This window comes from Patiria miniata, unplaced genomic scaffold, assembly GCF_015706575.1.
Source record: "Patiria miniata isolate m_02_andy unplaced genomic scaffold, ASM1570657v1 HiC_scaffold_20, whole genome shotgun sequence".
Taxonomy (NCBI): domain Eukaryota; kingdom Metazoa; phylum Echinodermata; class Asteroidea; order Valvatida; family Asterinidae; genus Patiria; species Patiria miniata.
The window spans coordinates 40,982,214-41,003,858 of NW_024037059.1; the positions used below are offsets into that span (position 1 = coordinate 40,982,214).

Consider the following 21,645-nt stretch of genomic DNA (forward strand, 5'->3'; position numbering starts at 1 on the left):
GGCCCAGGTTTGATTCCTGGCCTGGTCCACATTTGGATTTGGTTTTCAGTCCCTATTCCTGATTCCGTGAGTTTTTCCTCCCACCTCTGAAACTGTATTTCCTCTATTGTCTCCTCTCTACAGGTTCTTCAGACTTTCGAGCTACATTGCCTAGGGTACTTTTGAGGAATCATTGGATTCATTACTAGAAATCAATAAAAATAAATACCCCCCCCCCCATTCTATCCAGCCCCCATCCTCATCCCGCGAAGCCATTGAAATTTCAATCCATATCCTTGATGCTGAGCCCTGCTTGTTCGATGTTGTCGCCAGTACGATCGTGGATGAAACTACAGCCTAAAAGAGCCTTGCACGTGTCACGGAACGCTTCCACCTAGACTGTGGAGAAGAAAAATTAAATGAGTTTGCAGTTTTTAAATTGAATTTGTGACTATTATAGTCTATATATTAGACCAGTGCCCGATTTTTTTCTTTGAAATGACCAAATGCTCTCATTTTTTTACTGCAATTAAAGACAAACATTTTTTTAAATGGTAAAAAATCGTTGTGAACATTATTTACAACCTTAATGTTACGTTCATTTACCAGATGAGAATGGATGCATGTATCGTCATCATCGTCATCCCCATGTACAGTCGTAGTCTCGGTGCTCCTCTAGCAGTCCAAACTATAGCGCCCTCATACGGTGCCCAGCGGAGTAAAAGGACGTCAGCGAAGCGGAACCGAAGCCACAGCAGAACGTCTCAGAGAGACAGACGATGGCAACGTGTCCAGCACATCATCTAAGTGCGCCATGGAGATGGAATTAAAAAGTAAGGGAAAAAAAGCTTCCCGGCCGTTATTATTCATTTTACATTCTGGAAGCCGAACTTACTTTTCCATTCCGTCAGGTTGAGTGAAGTATGCGTGCTTGCAAGTGTCAGTTCAGTTGTCAGTCTGTCTTGGATGCACCGAGTTTTCCTTCCGTTAGGCACTTCCATTTGAGTTGCCTTTCCTCCCTCAGTAAGAACAGCTCCGTTACCTAAAAACCTGCGGTCTGAACATTCATGGTTACAGCACAACCGGCAAAATCGCGACATTTCCGGTCTTACAATATCGCAAGTACGCGCTTTCCAATTCCGCAAGAGCACCGTGTTGTTGATTCTGACGGACAGACAGACAGCACGACAGACCAACGGACGGACTGACCAAAATAGTATTATTCTTACGGGGACCTAGGGCGCCCGCTGGTGAGGTTAAATTTGGTGGAGTGGCGTCAGGATCTGTGGATGCATGGGTTGATTGTACTGTGGATGCATGGGTTGATTGCGCTGTGGTGCTGATTGTTGACATCTGTGGATCTTGTGTGGACTCAAGGGTAGTACTTGGCGTTGCTATGGACGGAGAAAGCAAACACAATGATATTAATTGGAGAAACTAAGAACGGAAAACGTCCCTAAAAGGAGAGCTGTAACTTTGTAGCTGAACTATCCTCTTTAACGAAAAGGAGCAGTGTTATAGACTACATGTATGTATTTATGCCTTGTCACTTAATGAAATGAGATGTGGTAAAAATAATAAAGAATGAATGAATGAATGAATAGACGAGTGCATCACAAGTCACAAGTCCTCCCAAGTCCATAACAATTATCCTCCAGTCCCAAGTCAATACATAAGGTATTCAAATCAACTGTCACAAAGGTATTTCTTTTTTTGTCGTAAACCTTCCGTTTCTTGTGACTGGCCTTGTGATGTACTTGTGACCGGACCGGGATGGATTTATAACGGACTACAATCCCGGCCAAAATGGTTGGGACACTTGGAAATAACCTTAGCCTCCAACGGTCACCAACTCCCCCGCTCCCCCGGTCAATGTTGTTCTCTTCAGCGAATGGAGCACACACCGCGCAATGAGAGACAACATTGAGCGGGGGCTGGGGGGTTGCGGGCCCAGCGAGATTTGGCCAGGATTGTAGCTCGACAACAACACGGAATACGAACGAACCAAATTTGAGATTACCTTGAGATGGTGGAACGACGGTACACATGATGCTCTTCAATTCGCCACAGTTGTCCGTATACCAGTCCCCAGTGACGGCGTCGATATAAGCACAGTCTATCTCAAGCAAAATCACGCCCGAACCCGTAGCATGCCAATTGTCGTAGGAGAGGTCTGGTCCGTAGATACTGCGGAGATCGTCATCGATGTATTCGTCCGTGATGCCGAGCCAAAAATCCGTTTGGCTGTGAAATTGTTCGAGAGAAGAAAACATGTCACCATGGTCACTGCAAAGTTGCGGTGTGTTTGTTTTTGCAAAGTTGCGGCCTTGCATGCAGTGTATGAAATCAAGTGTTTTAACCCTAAAAGGCCCCCCCCCCCCCAACTCAAGTTTTTCCGCGATAGCGTTGCAAAAACAAATTCGCGATCCAGGCTGTTATGACTTTTTAGCCTCGAGCGTTGCGCATCTTTTGGTACCCAAAACATAAAAATCGGACCACGGGTTGCCGCGTAGCGAAAATTTTCGGCGCTACGCGCCGTGAAAACTTAATTTTCCCATATAGTATTACGTCATGTGCACAGAGCAGAATTGCCATTCGTACACATGAATAATTAATTAGCCATAATTCCACAACCCTTTGACCTATAGTCAGGACATTTCTTGGGTATGTTCATGTACCGAGTTTCAAATATTTTCGTCACTCGATTCCCGAGATCTTAGGGGGGGGGGGGGGGGCGGAATCCTTGAAGTTTTTTTACACGCATCAGTTGTGGTCTACAATGTACCTGATTTTACCCCATTCATTGGCGTTGTTAGGTAATCATATACGATATCACTGCCCGGTTCACAAGTGACAATCAGTCAGTGAATCAGTCAGTCGGTGAGATAGGTTCAGAAAGGAACCCTAGGCTGGCCCTCTGGGACCAGCACAAATATATCCTAGCCATGTCATTGTACTAACCCCGTTAGCATAGCGTACAGGTGAACAAAATCCGCTTCCGTTTGGCCGTTGGGTACGACCATTCGACCCGAAGGGTGAGCTTCGCAGGCCTGGCGTGCATGGCTGAAATTCCCGATCCCCAACAGTCGGAAATCGTAGCAGAGACCACCGAATGGAACCATTGTAGGTCGGCACCCTGTCAAAACATTTAGGGAGAAACACACTTTCGACTTATTCAATCTTTTATTCAAATGGTATCGGTTTGTGAACAGAGATTTTATGGAATTAAAATCAACTTTTCTATTGAAGAATGCCATCATTATACACTTAGTCTTGATCAAAGACTTGATTCAGCCGGTCAAAATCCCTTGGAAGCGCGGTCAAGCCGCTGGGACAGTAGAGGGCGCTATCGACAAGCTCAGTCACATGATCCAGTCTTGGGAATGTTGGCACTGGGACCCAAGAAATTCTGAGCATGCCTCTCACGCAGGCGCAGAAACATGTAGCTGTTTATAAAGTATGCAAATCACCTGTGTTAGGGTCAATGGATGATGGGGGAATCGGGGTAAGCATTCGGCAGAGGACGCCCCGCATTTTGGACCCCGTACACGCCTCGTCTCTCCAGCGACTGTTGGATGAAACCACGGTGCCGCAGTTCTTGTTCGCGTCGTTTTTGGGCCGCCCGCCGTCCCATTTCTCGAAGGTTATATCTGACCCATCATACAGGGACTTGAAAGCATTCTCGGACAAGTGGTCGTAGATTCCGAACCAGAACGAAGTTGAGCTGTGTTGAATGAAAAAAAAGTGAAGGAAATTAAAAGTGAAGGCTGTCATGGTTTAAACAACGAGGAATTATATACATGTACTTAGCGATAGAATGGATTGATTTGTGACATATTGTAGTAAAAGTGTCATTGGTTCACTGAAAAAAATCTGAACAAACAGCTGAAAATAACTCATAATTTTCAGCGAGAACCATGCATAAAAAATGATGTTCTTTGTGCGTGAGACTGTTCTTTATGTTCTTCTATTAAACACACCGTTTCCTTAAACTGCATGGCTGCATTTCTAGGCTCTGTGTGTGCAGCCAAAGTAGGCCAAAAATCCGTCCGCCTAGCTCATGAATAATTCGAATTATTCTATATTAGAGATTTCTGAGAGCCATGGAATTGGGGGATTGAAGATATGGCACCTGCAGCACTGCACTTCTGGCCGCGCCTGGACTCGGGGCTTCCAATTCTGAGCATTTTGGCTGCAATTGGGTCACAGTGAAGTGGCGCTATTTAGCCATGTTGTGGAGGCATCCTTTTTCAAAATACAAAATGTACAATGTAGCTACTTTTCCAATTTGGGAAATATTATTCATTTAGAGGTAGTCTTCTTTGGTTGAGAATTTCTCCAAAACGTCAGCCTGAACACCTGTAAGAATGTTGAAGTAAGGGCATTTCTCACTGGTGTATATGGGAATGTATTTACTTGGTTGCCCCCTAGCCCTGGGCGCCAAAGTTACCGAGCCGCTGGACCAAGACTACGAGATCCATAAAATGATTCAAGGGAAATTAAACATCGAGTTCCTGAAGTCGAGATCCGTGATTGTTGAAAATTCTGATCCCCAATATATATATTTTTTTCTGATTAAAATTTACAAAAGGCACGGACTTCAATTTCTTACGCTGCTTGCGAGTTTGTCAGAAGATTCTCCACGGTGGTGACGTCACTGGGTGCGGTTATCTCCGCCAGGTCGGCGTACTCCGAGTGAATGCGGCATTTCGCCCGCGCGTCGTACCAAGAGTTGGTCTCATCTGCGAGGCTCTCGAACACGATGAAGGTGAACCCCGTGGCTGGGTTGTGCTGAGTGTAGGCGCCAAGCCCTCCTGAGATTAGGAGCGAAGAATAAATTAAATTAAAGGACTTATCTTGAATCACCCCGTAGATTTCGGATTTTCGAGGGACAATTAAATGTATAGCCACTAACCCACAAAATATTAAGAGGATGAAGTTGTCAAAAGTCTTGGAAAAGTATATACACTGCACCTTTCTTCTGGATTTAGTGAGATTGAGTAATTGAAAACGTTTTCAAAATGTACGCGTTTTATTATGTTGATATAAACTTGATAACAATATTTTTTTATGCAACCGCGCCAACGAAAACGCTCGTCGTAAACAGTGTTCTCTTCTCGTGCGAATTTTGGTTGAATTGTGACTTAAACAAAATTTCATTCTATTGAACAGAGGCGAGGAGCGGCCTCTAGTAAAATGGATGATACAATAGATGATACAAATAGCCTAGGACTAAATGTGGTCCAAAACCGTGAATCTAAACAGGACAAAAAGTAAAATTGATGATTCTTTGGGAAACACAACAATTCCTAACATTTTTTTTTTTTACCTGGTAGGAGTCCTGATGCAAAACAAATTAAAAACATTAACATCACCACCCGTTCATTCATCTTGCCAAGTTGATGCGATCCCCGCTGACCAAAGAAATGAGGAACTCCGCAGAATGTCCTCCTTAAGTACGACCGATTTTTAATTAAAGGTTTATACTACAGGTGTCATCTTCACACGCGCGTTTATTGGAAATGACTATGACGCAAAATTATTGTCTCGTCTCATTGGCGACATGATGGGGACTATTAGTTCATCACGAAGTCGTGTGGTGACGACAAGATTAAGTTAACTGTCCATTTTAAAGTGGGCGTCGAGAGGGGGGGGCGCATGTGCCCCCCTCCCCTCCCACTGGAAAAGGGGAAAAAATGAACAAAAAAATATTTCCAAAAAAAGGAAAAAGAGATGCAAAGCCATATTGCTGTTAATTTGAAGAGGGGTAGGGCAAAATGTGCTCCTGCCTACGCTCGGAAAAATGATAAATTGTGAATATGTTGAAAAAGACAAGAAATTTTGGGGGAAACGTGCTTCGCCCCCCCCCCCCCGGAAAAATCTTGGCAACGCACATGGCCGACTCACCGTGCTTTGTTCTAATTTAGAAAAAAAGAATTTATACTCTACCCTTTTTTGAAATACTAATGATGAAATTTGGAAGCAAGTTATATTTTTGTGAGATTTCTCATCGAGACGCCAGCCTCCAACCCTCCCCCCCCCCCGGGCGCGGTTAAGTTCTACGGGGGGGGGGCTAGGGGGGGCTGTAGCCCCCCCCCCCAAAAAAAAATTCCTTAAAAAAAAAAATTACATTAGCAAAAAGAAGGATTGTGATGTACATGCGAACGGTCTCCCCCTAAAGAAGAAATAGCTGTGACAAGGGTGCATTAGTTAATATAGTGTATTTATTTATAGTAGGACTTTATTAGCGCTCCCCATTGAAAATATTAATTTTCGGAGGTCTGGAAAAAATAACCGGTCAACATTTCAGCACGCCTCCCTGAAAAAATTCTGGCTCCACCGTGCTAGCCCCCCAAAATATTGGTTCTAGAACTGCGCCCCCCCCCCCCCCCCCCCCCCCCCGTCCAAAAAAAAAAATAAACAGCACGCTTTGAAGCAAACAATTGGAATGTGTCGAAGACTACGCGGAGAGCAAATTATGCACATGTATGTATGTCATGTATGTTAAAAGATTTGAACATGTTGTGAACCTAAAAAGAAAGAGAACTTTATTTTTAATTGATGGTTATTAGTAATGAAGTCAAGGAGAGATACGCGTTTTGATAAACATCATCACTCTTCAAATACAAAATAATAAAAAAAATACAGCACATGAATTCTAATCTCTTTTGTGAATTTGTGGTGGCTCTGAAAAGAGCCGGTTGGGTTTTTAAAAGCTGCTGGTCAGCTGCTTATTTCTTGGCTGTCTTCTTGGCAGCCTTCTTAGCGGGCTTCTTCGCTGCTTTCTTGGCGGGCTTCGCGGCCTTCTTCGCTGGCTTGGGTTTCTTGGTGGCCGGCTTCTTAGCAGCAGGCTTCTTGGCAGCTGGCTTCTTGGCAGCTGGTTTCTTGGCGGCTGGCTTCTTGGCAGCTGGTTTCTTGGCGGCCGGCTTCTTGGCTTTGGCAGCTGGCTTCTTGGCGGCCTTCTTCTTCTTGGCAGCAGCCTTCTTGGCGGCAGTCTTAGCGGCAGCCTTGGCCTTCTTCGCAGCTCTCTTCTCCTTCTTCTTCTCCAACGCTGCCTTCTTCTTGGCGGCGGTAGCGGCCTTCTTCTTCTTGGCAGCTTCTGAGACGGTGGCCTTCTTCACGTTGATCTTGTAGGATCCGTTGTACCCCTTGCCGGTCACCTGGAGGATGGCACCGTTGGCCGTCAGTTTCTTGGCGGCCCTTCGGAGGTTGCCGTCCACTTTGTCGGTCACTTTGTAGTTCGCCTTGACGTACTTGGTGATGGCCTGGGCAGAGACAGCCTTACGGGGCTGGCTCAGGTCCTTGAGGGCCGCAAGGATCATGTCGGCAGCGCTGGGGCCTGACGGCTTCCTCGGCTTGGAGGGAGTCTTCTTGGCGGGCTTGGCTGGCTTGGCAGCGGTTTGCTGGGTTTCGGCCATGATGATTGGTTTAGATACTTCAATTCCTCGACACAGAGTACACCTGTTGATCAAATTGATTGAATGAAATGGCTGTACGGCGCACCCCAAATTATATACTCATTGCGGACGTGTGATAAACCACAACCTATGTACACTATTAGGCCCGATCATCGAGCGCGCCTTTCAAAGCACGGTGACATTATGGCAACATTCTGTGTTAGTACCCAGTTTTTAAAGCCAAATTTCGGGATATTTACAAACGAAACTACAATGTTTTATGCATGTATGGATAGAAAACGAACTGAAGTTTCTCGTCATACCACCCAATATTGTCGCTATCGGCAAAAATCACGACAAAAAACGGCGAAAATAAAAAAGTAAAAAATGTTTTACAAAATCGTAAAAATATACCCATTTTTCACGAAAATATCCGTCAACAAAAATTGTTTCCGATGTATATACTAAAAATATATATCGTCATCTGTATTGTTTTAAAAGTTTACGGCGATTTTGTCTTGTCTTCGAATGTTTTCGAGACTCCAAATTTGTCGGTCAAAGAAACAAATTTTGGGCGGCGGCCATATTTTTCCCCCTCCTGTTGAGTCGCGATTCTCTTTCCTGAAGAGATTCCCTTTCCCCATATTAGTTTTCCAACCTTTTTTTCATGAGACTTGTATTTTGGATTCAGTCTATTGGCAATATTAATTTCAAAATTTCCTTTGATTTTTTTTAGAGAGTGTCGATTATATCAGGAGAGTGTCTGATGGAGAAAACTTTTGCCGTAGCGTACGTGCATCGGTCACTGTTGTGTAAAAATCGGTCCGTTCGTTCGTCAAGCGCTCAATCTACAGAGCACAATCGGAGTGAAACATTTCCGAATTAGTTCCATGAATTCTGCATTTGTCACAGTAAATTCTGTTTCTCAATACAATTTATATTCATACAATTTTTCTTCTTAAAATAGTGAACTGACTTAATTGATTTGCCATGATTAGGAACAATCGAACTCGGATCAGCCTGTTATTTCGAGAGCCTTTCGGCCATCTTGGATTTAAGTCACAATTATTGTTCCAGTGACAAGTAGTTTAACGATTTCTTGTCTTCTATAGCCTTCAAGAAAATTGGTATTTTTTTCCGTATCCATTCATCTTCTGCTTTGGAAGGTAGAAATGAATAAGAAAAGTTTTTTATTATGTTTATAAATATATACATTCTTGTACAGTTAGTTTTTGGCTAATTTATAACTGAGTACATAATGTAGGTAGCGACGGGGTTGTAGACGCAAAAAGCCTGGTGACAGCTATATTGTAAACCCAAAATAAATTTATATTTTTAATCGTAAACTAATGATTCTTAATTTCTAATATGTTCTTCCAATATGACATAATAAATCGATAGGAAAGTGCTAGATTAGCATTTTACTTAACAATATTTTAATAGAGAATATGAATTGAAATCATCAGTAGGCCTACATTATATATTGAACCCAATTTGAAAACCTATCCTTTTAAATTTTCATCAATTAAGTTTGTATGCGATTCCAAGTGACTTTATTTGCTCATTTGATTTTGATTGGATTCTTAAGGGAACAAGTTATTTTAATTGTCATTTTTGAATCATTGATTAACTTTTATCATGTTTATTGTCCTACTCATTCGCTTTTAATTAAGGTTGGCTATCAAATTAATTAGCAAAATACTCATCCCAATCAACAATGTAAAGTGAAACATTTTACTGGACAAGTACAAGTTTGTTATCCGGTAATAAATGCAAAACACGACCATCCAAATTTCAAGTTTGGTTCAGTTTGCGTCTATATGCGAAAACAAACTTTGTTGACCCCAAACATCATTATTATTCATGACCTCTGGCCTCGCGTGTTGCGGTCCGTTTGATTGGTCACTGGTCAGTCCGGTGCGTCACTGAGACGACATGATCGGGTCGACATTGCTGTTGAAGTTCTGTGTTCCATTCAAGTCGTTTTTCTTCACTTTCGGAATTACTGCACTGCTTATTCTCCGTGATTTTTGTTATATAGAATAATTATGTCTGTCACTGCATAAAACTGCTGTCCGAAACAGATGTTTTAAGGGTTGTATATAGCTCTCAAAAATAACGCCAGTATGGTAAAAACTGAGAAGAAGAAGAAAATCGCTGACGAAATGTATATGCTGACATGAAATGTTGATAATGGATTTAATCGCAAATGAATGGAGTATTATCCGAAATGTTTATTCTTCGATAATATCAAGTTTAAACTGAGATTCGGGAACGCAATTTGGTGAAATAATGACTGAAAAATGAGGATGCTAAAACGCTGTGGATGCCTGTGCACCGATATTCATCTGCACAACTATAAAAAAAAAATGAGTTGTGCACACCCATACACGCCGCATGAAGCTACAATCACAGAAGACTATTTTCATCTATAAGACGTTAGGATAAGTGCTGCAAATCGCATGCCCCCCTCCCGAATCTATTTTACAGTGATACGTAGCCCACTCCCCTTACTGGCCTCTAAAATGAACTCTTAACTATGAATTAGAAACTATTTCTCCTCAGCTTCGTTGCTCGCGAATTCGGCCACACTCCATGGAGACGTATCCTTCGAAATATCGCCTCCCTGTACTTGTCCTCTCAACTCCGGACGTGCTTGTCTGAAGCACACTTAACCTTGATGTGACTTCAAAGAAGTTCGTTTGAAAAACTCTCAAGATTAATTTTTTTTCGATATATTTGAGTGAGAATGTCAGCCCGGGGAAGGATCTGTTTTACAAAAAAAACTCCTCAACTTCCCCACAAAGCTTGCCGCATAGCCCAATGTCCTGGTTGCCGAACAGACACAAACTAAAGCTTACGGAGAGAAGAGGTAACCAGCTAAAATCGTGCCGTGTTTGAAATTGATTTTGATTGGCGCAAGTATGATGTTCATAATAGTTAATGCTTCATTCATGACAAAATGTGCGACCAATGTCAGTAGAGCAGGAGAGGTCCCCGGTATAACGATCTTCAATGAGTGACAGCTCATGGGAACCAGCGAGGGAAGAGCTCCCACTTCTCTAAACTGGCAAACGTCCTCCTTCCTTTGTCTTGGATAATGATAATGGAGGGACTGAAACCAGCCCATTTATCTCGCTGGTACGCGTGCACTTTTTTTCAAAAATGAAAATGGCCTGATGAGGTAAACGTCAATCGATCATTTCTCATAATAGCAGCACCTTCTCATCAACAAGTCCGAAGCAGCTCTATATGTGACATTGTCCTCGAGCTCGTCTATACAATTTTTGCAAGTCTATCCATCTCATAATAGCCTGCTTATAATTGTTTTGCTGGAAATCACCTTGAAGACACGAGGATGTGACTGTCGTTAGCCGTAGTTTATTGACTTATCAGATCAATAACTGGCGGGTATATTATTATCCTGTCAAGGTGGTGGTTGATTACATTTCCTGTCATTGATTTCATAATTTTTCAGAAAGCAAGCCACAAGGCAAAAGGCTCCATCCAAAAAATTGAAGCGATGTTAACGGTGTTGTCCAGATAAAAACTCAACAAATGAAAACAGTGACAAATATAGCCATGATTTCTGAAAGGCTTTATTCAAGTTCAGAACATAACAATGAAAATATTCTTGCATTTTTTTCCCCCTTTTTCGTTTATTGTAACCTTTTGAACGACATCCACGTTGTGGCGGTCGTATAGGATTTCAGTGAAATGTGGGAGGTTTTCTATTGGTTTTTTTTTAAATGAGGAAAATCAAACATGCTCCAATTCCTTAACATTTTGGTTCACAATAGAGACGTTTTTGTTGTGGTATTTTTTTGAAGATGGGAAAGACAGCCCGTGTTTTATTAATTAACTTCAATATTCAATGTGCTGATGAATGATCTTGAAGATGTGGTCGTGGTAGTTCTGTAGCTTCAGATTGATGCGATGATAACACTCACGATCCGGCAAGCAGAGTCATCCCTGAGATTGGATTTTCAAGAAGAAAGAGGAGACGACAAAATAACTTACTCGATTTCGGTGAAGCTTATAGAGTTAGAAATGCTGAAAACTGTTGAAATTTGTTTTCATAACAAAACACCGGTGTGGCCGAGTTTTTGAAATCACGCCACTTTGTCTTTCATGGCTGTCATGTTACGTCTTTTTTTCCGGACGTTTGCAAACGTCTTAAATATACGGGGGGGGGGGGGGGGGTGGATGGGAATTTAAATATCAAAGGGAGGTATTTACCTGTGGTATGGTACCTGCACTCCTCATTCCTCTACTGCAAGGAAGTCCGTAGACATGTCCTCCAAGCCTTCTGTCATATACTTCATGTCCTTCAAATCTCGTCTATCACCAGTCTACAGACCTATGCTGTTAAAATACTTTTAAAAAGACAACTGTTTACGCGCGCAGCAGCAAGACCAGCTGATTGGTTAGAAGCTGACACGCATGCGCTGTCAGTGCAATGATGCTTGCGTCTTACGTCTGCAAAACCAACAGTCACGAAAACACAACAGACATTACTAAACAAAAACATACAAAAACGTTTCCTCTGTTTTAAGGAAAATACCTGGTTCTAACTGACACACAATTCCTCCTTCGGGGGTTGCGCAGTCTCGAATCTCATAAGTACCAGTGTCAGCGAGCATGACAACGCACCCAACATTCCCCAGGTCTTCATTTGGTTCGTTACTTTCCCAATTAAAATAGGGTGTTGCTCCCCCGTACAGCCCTCTGTAGACTTCATCCGTGTCGTTATCCCATATACCTAGCCAGACAGCGTCGAGCCTGCAAGAGAATTCAATATGAAATCTGGCTATCTACATACTTCAGCAATTAGCAAAATATTTTCTGTGTTATTAAACACTTAGTCGAAGTGTCGTATAAACGACTTACCCCGACAGCTGTGCGTGCAACTGAAGAAATCTTGTCTCATCCAGCGAGTACGGCACAACCAATCGCCCGTGTCCAACCGCCTCGCACTCTTGTCTCGCCTCGACAAAATCGGCTACTCGGAGAGGATGAAAGTCGTAGCAGAGACCGTCGTACGGGACACTTTGGGAAGGACAACCTGCAAGACCAAGATTGGATCGTAGTTTAGAGATGGTTGATCCTAGAAACTATTGTGATAATTGTGATAACGAAACTTAACCCAACGCCTATTTTAGACTGGCGTTTCAGATTATAGGCCTTCTTGCGACGAACATAATTACGAAGATTAACAAAGTTCTTGCAAAGTTTTTACAATTACAAGTCTACTTGCAGAGTTCCACGTTTGAAACAGTTAGAAGTGATGTTGTCAAAAGATCGACTGTTGCAGTCGTTCGGAACGACTCCAGAGTCTCATTAAAGGAAAAAAATAATACGAAAGAGTTTGCCGGTTTGAAAAAAAAATCGATTTCGGTCGACCAGCCACTCCTTATACTTGTATTTTATTTGTTCGGCACGTCTCTGCAACCCAAGCGGTACGGTTGTTCACAGGAGAAAAGTCGCCGTGGTGTGGTTGAGAGAAACAGCAGCAAAATTATAACAGGGGCACTTGGGGCCTCATTTTAGAGGGGCACCGTGACATGGTCACAATTTAAATTAGTGAAGAGCTCTTTTCTCCCTTTACAAATTCTGACCAGAGGCAAAAAAAAACAAACCACCGTATATATAATATACGTACCGCTTTCTTGGCTTTGTTCGTGCAGGATGCTACACAGAGCTCCCCGGTCTGTGCCCCCATCGCACTTCTCCTCGTCCCAAGTTTCACGCCCTTCTTCCAGCATCGCGCAGTTCTTAGAATCATCGTGGGTGGGTTTGTTCTCCTTCCAGGCACTGTAGACCACGGGCTGCCCGGTGCGTAGAGAGTGAAACACGGTCTCGGTCTGGATGTCGTGTATTCCTAGCCAGTGGGAGTGCCTAAAAGGAGCACAGACCAGTGTATAAATCGGGAAAATACAACCATCTGAGGTGTTCAAGTTTTGATTTACCTTCTTTCATTTTCTGATCGATTTTTCAAGGTTTGACTAATGACTGGGTGATGTTTTCCATGAAAAGTTCACCCGTAAAAGTAGTCCTGAAGCCCATCGCCATTTTGAAAAATGATCCCTCCACTCCGATCGCAATTTCATCCAACATTTCTAAGAAATACAAACTCAGAGTCCGATTCACTGCTTTAAATAAACCTAATATTACATGGTCAAGTTTGATAGATCATGAAATCTGCATGAAATGTGTTACTCATTTATACGCCCTTGCGTTTGTTCACCTTTTCTGCGTCCTAAGACATGCGGATATGAAAACAGAGTCCGTTTTTCGTAGAATCAAAAAAAAGTATGGGAGCAGCATCAGAAACGATATTCCTGGGGCAACTTGAGGTTTTCTGAACCTTTGTTGTGTGGTTGTTGTTGTTTTTACTTCGGGAAGACGATAACGCCTCATCCGAAAATAAACTTCAAAATACCTTAAAAAAAACCACATATTATTCAAATTCTTACTTGGCGTCTGCATTCACCATAAGTTGCTGCACAATGGCACTGTCACTTGCAATAGCCATATCGGCCAAATCTGCCATCTTGTTAATCTGCCGACAAATGGCGCGAGCCTCGGCAAACGATTTGACGTCATCGGAAGAGTCAGAGGGTACGAGGAAGACGGTTTTCGTCTCTGGGTTGGTCAGGTTATACACGGGCCCGAGGCCGATAACGCCTGTAATGAGACAGGGAACTAGTTAGCCTTACAGGTGTCATCGTTCGGAGTTTTCAAACCTCTAGTTCGTCTGCAGTTCGGCTTCATATTCATCATCATTTAGACCACTTCAATCAAAAATAACAGCGGCGTGCAATGAAACTGCCGCAACTGCAACTCTCTGTTTGCAGCGTGATAAGCAATGGCGACACTGCAGCAGCAATTTGTCTAGCATTTTTATCAAATGAGATTTTACCCCTGAATTTTATCCAAAACTTACCCGTCGCCATCAAAATGCACTCCAACAAAATTTGCGTCAAGAGCATTAACAATGGAGAATTTTTCCTCTTCATTTTGAAACTTGGGGGATAGGCAAAACAAATCAGTTCATTTCATCACAGACTCCTCGTCTGAACGGCACGTCGTCGAGAAAATGAAAGGTAGAGATTGGGTTCGCTACTTTTTTTCTGATTTTTTTTAGTTTAAATACTCAGAGCCACGGCGGTTCCGGAAGCATCCATCTTGGTTGGGGTGTGTAGGGTTTATCTTTCAAATATCCCGGGTTAAAAATGAGTGATGGGACAGAGACAAAGTTGAAGCAACGCTAGGAAGGCTTTACAGCGAGAAAGAGATGAGCAAAATGTTCAAAGACTTTGGAGTGAGACAATGAAACATGTCCACTTCTGAACGTATGTCCCCCTGCCTTGAAAATGGACGTTTCCGTGCCTAAGACGGCCGTGCTTTTTTCCAAAGGCAAGGAGGAACGGGATGGATGATGAAATTGATTGAATTGTTCTTAAGACCCCGGAGCAGAACAAGAATAACCTTCGATATTTATGACAACAAAAGACAAATCACACCAACAAAGGCAATCCAGCTTTCCATGGTACATTGATTTCAGATGCGAAGGGGGAGGAGGGGGCGAGGCTGACCTTTATTGGAAGAATAACGGTCCTTGCTTTATTTCTTTCGTTCAATCAAAAAGTATTTGGAGTGAAAGGATCGATACCGTGATGATTAAAATAATATCGTCTTTTCTTGCATACCGAGAAATCGATACGGCATTTCAGTTGAGGAGGAATCGAATTTATTGCGAGGTCGAGACGCTGGTCCGAATTGCTGCGTCGAGTAAAGGCGGGTCCTTGCTTTGAACAAAGTAATTTCGGACGTTAAGTATGATTAATCAACAAAGGTTAAAATCGAAACATCAAGGCAAATGGTCGGTAGAAGACATTGGATTCAATTTAAAAATATTGATTTTTTTAGAGGACTTCTGGTATAGTGATCACTTGAGGCTTCACGGCTGAAGATACAAATACATGTACAGTCGAGTCTCGTTATAACAAACTCGTTCGGACCCAGCCAAATTGTTTGTTATATCAGAATTGTGTATTAAGAGGAACATCAGTCCCATTCATTGTGCACATAACTGCACAGTACAGTAGTGACCAAGGCTTTATGTTTGTTATAACCAGAATTTTGTATTAACAGAGTTTGTACTAACGAGAGTCGACTGTACACATAAAAAGTCAGTAAACGAAAAAAATTGAACTTAACATACATTCATTTCTCAACCTTCACATCCCCCAAACGTAAAACTAAAAAGTCTGATAATTTTCATAAACAAACTTAACAATTTCTCAGGTTTTGAAATCCGGGTAACCACAAAAACATGTCATGTTAATGAGTTTGCTCATAAAAACCAAAGGGTGAAATTCAATGTCATCTTGAAACCCTATGCAAAGGAAATGGTAGACTTGAAATCAAGTCGGTAATTGATCGGGTTTAGTTCGCCCACCGTGCACCGGCGTGGGCAGATACAGCCGACAGACAAAACACGAATGTCTAGCGACTTGTACTCAAGTCTAAGGACATGGACAATAGGCAACAAAGTACATCTGACAATATACAATCAACTTTTTAATCATAAAAGTTACATCTTCAAAATTCAGTAAACAAGTCCAATTTTTTTCTCTTAATGAAATACCTAAGAGTATGTTAATGATTAGTATTCTGCTTAATACCAATCAAGTACTGCTGATAATACAATTATAAATTGTCAATTTAATAATTAATAATATTTTATTTTTTGAGTTATTTTCATGATTCATTTCTTACATTAAAATATGTACAGCACAAGATAGTTCCTAATTAACAACATCTGATTCAGGGTGTGGCCAGGGTGCGGCTAGGGTGTGACCAGGATGCGGCTGGGGTGTGGCCAGGGTGCGGCTGGGCTGGAGAAGATACTTTTAAAATGCTTAGTGTCAAAATTAATATTGCAATCCTAACAGAAATGACTAAAAGCATTTACTGCGTAAATTTTAACTGACAAAAAAAAACCTCTCTGGTCGTGAAAACACAACCACAACGCCAACAAGTCTGGCAACCAGACCACTCTCAATAAACAACCAATTACAGATTGACTTCAGACTGGTGGGTTTACACTTGGCTGAAATCCACAGCCACTTACTAACATTGGACAACTCTGGCTATGGCTTTCCTTTGACACACAAATGATGACTATCCTTATCCATAGCCATATAAAAATTTGAATACAGCTGCCAACACTGGTGCCTTATAAACATGTACAATATATTGTAAACTGGAGGCCTCACCTTATTGAATAAGGACAACCAAATTAACATTTACACTGGCCAAATTTAGTATCACAGTACGCAATATGTTGGCTTGTAACCCACTGAAGCCCATATTGGAGACCCAATCACAAAAGAGGACAGGTAACAGCCACACAGCTTCTGATATGACAATGCTTGTTCAAGTTCAAGTAATCTTTATTGCTATGGGCCATGACAATTCTCCTTTCCCCGTCATCTGATTGGCCGGGCGTCGAAATCAGTGCAAACGATCATATCAAGAGTCAAGGGTCACAGTTCAAAAGCTGAGCCCAAGCGCTGCTAATCCAGTGAAGATGAGAACAATGAGAAGAAAGGCTCCGACAAACATCAACCAAGCTGGAAACTCCACTAAAATGATAAAAAAAGGACAGAAATATTAATAAAAAGATGCATTCAGAAATGTGAATTAGAATCAAATCATTACACAATTTTTGTAGTTTTTTCTCCTCAGAATAAGTTGGACATTACTAAGATCCAGATAGAATACTTACTTGGTTGTTCCACGGCAACGATTGACACTTTCTTGTCGGCTGATATACTCAGCACAGCTGTCTCAAGATCTCCTAAAAGTGCACGAGTTGTTCTTGTCATCGGGACAAAACACAGTCCTGTCACGAAGATACCGTGCACGTCTTTCACCACACGCAATTTCTGGACGTCAACAAGATAAAAAAAATAAACACAAGTGATTTTAAAAGTATCTTGGTTTCTAAATGTACAACAGATCTTGACCTCTGACCCTAGGACAATGACCCAATCTTAGAGACACAGTGGTATGATTGGGGTCAAATTGGAAGGGGGCACTTTGGGAGGGGGAGGGGCATCATTTTCTCGAGAGAGGCACTCAATGGGTTAACAATGCATTACATTTTTGTCATCTTAATTCTGACGGGAGGGGGGGGGGGGGGTTCAGGCCTTAAGGGGATTGGCCACAGGCACCCCTGCCCTTAATTATCCTGTTGGGGCAGACTGGAAAACGTACAAAAGGAGAAAAACAATGCAGCTGCTGTGTTTGAAAAAAATGGGATAAACAAATTGCAGGCTTACCTGCAAACTAAAGGAGACATAGATGCCAATGGATCCTGACATTGTGCCTACGCCTACCAGGTTGCCACTGTGGCTGTAAAGACAAAAGTGAGAGGGGTAAATACGTTATCAGGTAGTTTGGTAAAATGATAATGTTGCCTTTTGTGTAAAACTGCTACAAGTAAAGGGCAATCGCGTAGTCTGGTAGGATTCTCATTACTGTGCACATGCCAGATGTAACATGCCTGTGAAGTTGTGAAGAAGCTAGAATTCCAATACAGCACAAAATTTCCTTCTCATTATTACATCAAAATGTTGAAATAATTGTTGGTTGAACAAGAATTCAAACCAGGATTCTCTAGCTGAACTAACTCAATTGACTCACTCCAACACTCACCTGATATTCAAAGCCGACAGCACGTCAGTCCCCGTGCACACTGTCTTCTCTGCGGTGAACTTGATGGAATTCCATCGAGTGAGATAGGAGGATTTTGTCTTGCCCTGGATGCGCGGGATGTGGATGGTGTACATGCTGGACTTGCTGGGGTCACTGTCGGTGAAGCCGAACCTGAGAAAAGGAGGCGAGCAAAACGTTAAAATATTTCAAATCTCTTCTTGAAATTAAATCTTTGGGAGGGGGCTTAACCCTCTAAAACTGAACATTAGTTTAATCTGTAAAATTGAATACCTCCTTCATTATTGTGAATTTGAGTCATTTTGTGAAATTTGTTACTAAAAATGTAGGTGAAATTACAACATTTATGACAATCAGATCCTCAAAAAGCTATCTTCTAGACGAAGGAATTTAGCCCTAATATACCAAATTCTTCAATTTTGTTGGTTTGGTTGGATTAGTCTGTGACAACAAATAATGACAATTTCAATGACAGTGGCATCAAATGACAGTGACATATAGCCATCAACAGGTACAAGAACTCCGGAGTACAAGTTTCAGCTGGTTTTTTGATATCACAACCTACCTACAGCATCTGACTCTATAGCCGCTGGCCTGGTCGGCTGGTACCCCGTTCCATTTCAGGTCACACACTTTGCTGCCGTCCACGGTTCTCCATACGATAGCTGTTGAGTCTCTGGACGCAGACACCAACTAAGAACGGCACAGGAAAAAAATTCATCAGAAAGAAATTGTGTGACAATTTTAGTAAGAGTATTGTTATAGAAAATGGATTTTTGGTAAGATTTTCAGCAAATGTAAAGCAACGAGTACGAACAATCTGGTATGAAACTTTTGAAGGTAAAAAAGAGATGCCAACTATTTTGGGATATTAATTACGATGTTCGATGTTCGATACTCACCCTGTTTCCTAGTGGGTTAATGATGACATCATCGACTTCTTTTGAGTGAGCCTCTATCTCGTACTGCTTCTCAAATGAAGGATACTGGAAAGAAAACACATAAGCAAAGGAACTTGTCATTTTCAAATTATTCTGTTGTTTTTTAAAGGAAACCATGAAGGCATAATGGAACTTTTATTCTCTTAACCTCTACCATCTGGGTTCCAGTCAAAATTAATGAATCATGCTGATAAATTGGCTTTGTCTCTAACTGGAATTATACAGAGCAAATATTTTTATAACTAAAAAAATGACGCTTTGTTTCTTTTCCCCTTATAGCAAGATTTCCTTGATTCCATACTAGAATCCTTTTTTTAAAATCCAAGACCGGAAAAAATGTTGCAACCTGACACCCCTTTTTTCTTTATATATCATCTCAATGAAGGTCAGTCGTTGCAAAAATGATGATAAGACATGAATCCAGGACTGAGAAACATTTCCAATTTTGTTAGGAAATACTTAGAAAATTTCCTTGACTCTCCATAGACTTTGTATATACCCGCTGAAGTGGCGTCAGGTTGCAACATTTTTTCCCCAAGACCTTCTATCACAGTTTTATTACAAACCCACTAAACATTTCAAACAATTTCAATAAATTTTAAAATATTTGTCCAAGATTACTCACAGACCACATTCTGACGTGTCCGTCAGCTCCACCGGTGGCAAAGAACAATCCGTTGGGTGAAAAGCACACAGCTTTCTGATACTTGTCTCCGGTTGTGAAGTCCGTCTGGACTGACCCTAATCTCTCCAGGTCAAATTTGGTGACAAGAGCGGTGGGTTCCTGCGAGTTTGTGGAGGCATTTTTCTCGGACTTTGTAGTACTTTCTTTGGAGTTTTTGTCATCTGAGGTCTGTTTGGAATCTTTTCCTTTCTTCCGTTTCCTTGTGCCATCTAGAATCACATCATGAACAGTAAAAAACATAGTTATTAAGCCTACTGATGGCAACATTCAAGGTGTGTTTATTAACTTTATTAACACACTGGCACAACGTTTCTTGGCACAGAAGTCAAGATTTCCTTTGACAATGACCAAATGATGACCAAAGTTTGAAATCTATATTCATGGGATAACATACAATGAGTAATTACCCGTGTCTTTTCCATTGTTTGGTGCCTGGTTAGGCTTGGGCTCCTCTTCATCCTCTTTCACTGCTTCTTTGGTTTTAACAAATCTGTAAAATTGGCAGTTCTCGTCTTTTCCTGCTGCTAAAAGGTACTCTTTGCCATCAAAACTGCAATCCAAATGAAAGATCATGAAAGAATTACAATGTAGTATAGTATTGGACAATCATGCCAGGTTTTGTATCAATACCTGTGCATATATGGAGAGTTCATGTAATTGCTGAGAAACTATGCAATCTGTAGCTTACCGTAGGGCAGCATTCATAATGGCAGCCCTATCGTCTCCAACATCAGTGTCACATTGCAATTTGCTGTCCGCAAATAAGCGGTGCCCTCTCCTCTGCACTTCAAAGATCTCCTGGGGACACACAAAATGGGCAAAGTCCAGGATAAGGTTTTTCGTCAAAGTGGTGAGTTTTAGGGATAATCTTGGCCTATTCTCAATTCCATGTTTTGCAAACACTGCAAACTAGGAAATACACTGGAAAAAGGGATCATTAATTGACAAAATGAATTAAGAATTTATAATTAAAAGATGCATGTTGACAATGTTGACAGGTTCAATGTTACATTCTATTGTCAATGTAAATGAACATTGACAAAAGGATGGGGAAGAGTGGGCCTGGTGGGTAGGTGTGGGGTTGGGGGATGGTTGGGGTGTTTGGGGGGGGGGGGCGGGGCGAGGGAGGGCAACATTAAATTTTAATACCAATTTTAAATCAAACTTTGTTGGGAAAACTTTTGATGATGATTCAACAAAGAGTATGTGCACGCCCAACATTTTGCAGCTAGATACTGTAATTATCAATTCATCCAGGAACTAGTTATGACAATGCGTTGAGTTGACGTAGTCTAGTTGAAGTTTCTGCAGCATAAACGCTGCAGTCAAAACCGATAGTGTCGAAATTAGAAGCGTTTGGATCCACATCAATGACACGTTGTAATACTATCAAAACAATACAAAGTACATTCTCCTTTTCAGTACGTCCAAATTTTCAGAGCTAGTAACTTACTATTGCATTTGGAACTCCCGTTTTTGCTTGTCCGCCTCCTCCTGCAACAAGAAAGTGAGTTTCGTCGACGCATTTTATGACATACGGCGGAAAATCTAAATCGGCCAAGTGGGTCGCCATCTTGTTCGCCACGATAGCAGTTTTGGTACCCCGCTTTCTTACTGTTTTACTGTACAATCAACGAAGGTTACCAGCTTTTTCAAACACATCCTCTTTCAGAATGTTAATATTCATATCGATTGAATTTGAAGATTTTTTTACAAACTGTCGATTATCATCAATCAGGGGAGGGGAGCTAATAGTTAATAAATAATTTATTTAGAGGATACCTATTACTTTCTCAGTATTTAATCGATCTTAAAGAAAAATGACCATTTCCGTAGCAACGTTGACATAAGTCACGTGATAGTTTACTACCAAAACAGCTGGTAGTCTGCATTTACA

At 41.6% G+C, this 21,645-nt stretch overlaps 4 protein-coding genes across 4 annotated transcripts; all 4 read right to left on the minus strand.

Moving 5' to 3' along the window:
• Positions 1–1,351: 1,351 nt before the first annotated feature.
• On the minus strand, positions 1,352–5,645 carry LOC119728128 (C-type mannose receptor 2-like). Its single transcript, XM_038200203.1, has 6 exons — positions 5,309–5,645; positions 4,592–4,793; positions 3,450–3,703; positions 2,941–3,115; positions 1,945–2,223; positions 1,352–1,373 (listed from the first exon to the last, which is right to left on the minus strand). Exons 1-6 carry the CDS (start codon positions 5,367–5,369, stop codon positions 1,352–1,354), a joined length of 993 nt encoding a protein of 330 aa, XP_038056131.1. The 5' UTR covers positions 5,370–5,645.
• Positions 5,646–6,513: 868 nt separating this feature from the next.
• Positions 6,514–7,447, minus strand: LOC119729365 (late histone H1-like). The gene has a single exon (XM_038201988.1). The coding sequence runs from the start codon at positions 7,395–7,397 to the stop codon at positions 6,711–6,713; it is 687 nt and encodes a 228-aa protein (XP_038057916.1). The 5' UTR covers positions 7,398–7,447; the 3' UTR covers positions 6,514–6,710.
• A 3,512-nt stretch (positions 7,448–10,959) lies between these two features.
• On the minus strand, positions 10,960–14,507 carry LOC119727338 (macrophage mannose receptor 1-like). The gene is made up of 6 exons (XM_038199192.1): positions 14,323–14,507; positions 13,853–14,063; positions 13,039–13,274; positions 12,267–12,441; positions 11,616–12,158; positions 10,960–11,348 (listed from the first exon to the last, which is right to left on the minus strand). Exons 1-5 carry the CDS (start codon positions 14,393–14,395, stop codon positions 11,894–11,896), a joined length of 960 nt encoding a protein of 319 aa, XP_038055120.1. The 5' UTR covers positions 14,396–14,507; the 3' UTR covers positions 10,960–11,348; positions 11,616–11,893.
• Positions 14,508–15,935: 1,428 nt separating this feature from the next.
• LOC119729227 (prolactin regulatory element-binding protein-like) lies at positions 15,936–21,392 on the minus strand. The gene is made up of 10 exons (XM_038201806.1): positions 21,202–21,392; positions 20,437–20,546; positions 20,156–20,298; positions 19,689–19,957; positions 19,025–19,108; positions 18,688–18,815; positions 18,105–18,275; positions 17,729–17,801; positions 17,173–17,332; positions 15,936–17,029 (listed from the first exon to the last, which is right to left on the minus strand). The coding sequence occupies exons 1-10, from the start codon at positions 21,319–21,321 to the stop codon at positions 16,938–16,940; spliced, it is 1,350 nt and encodes a 449-aa protein (XP_038057734.1). The 5' UTR covers positions 21,322–21,392; the 3' UTR covers positions 15,936–16,937.
• Between the last annotated feature and the right edge of the window lie 253 nt (positions 21,393–21,645).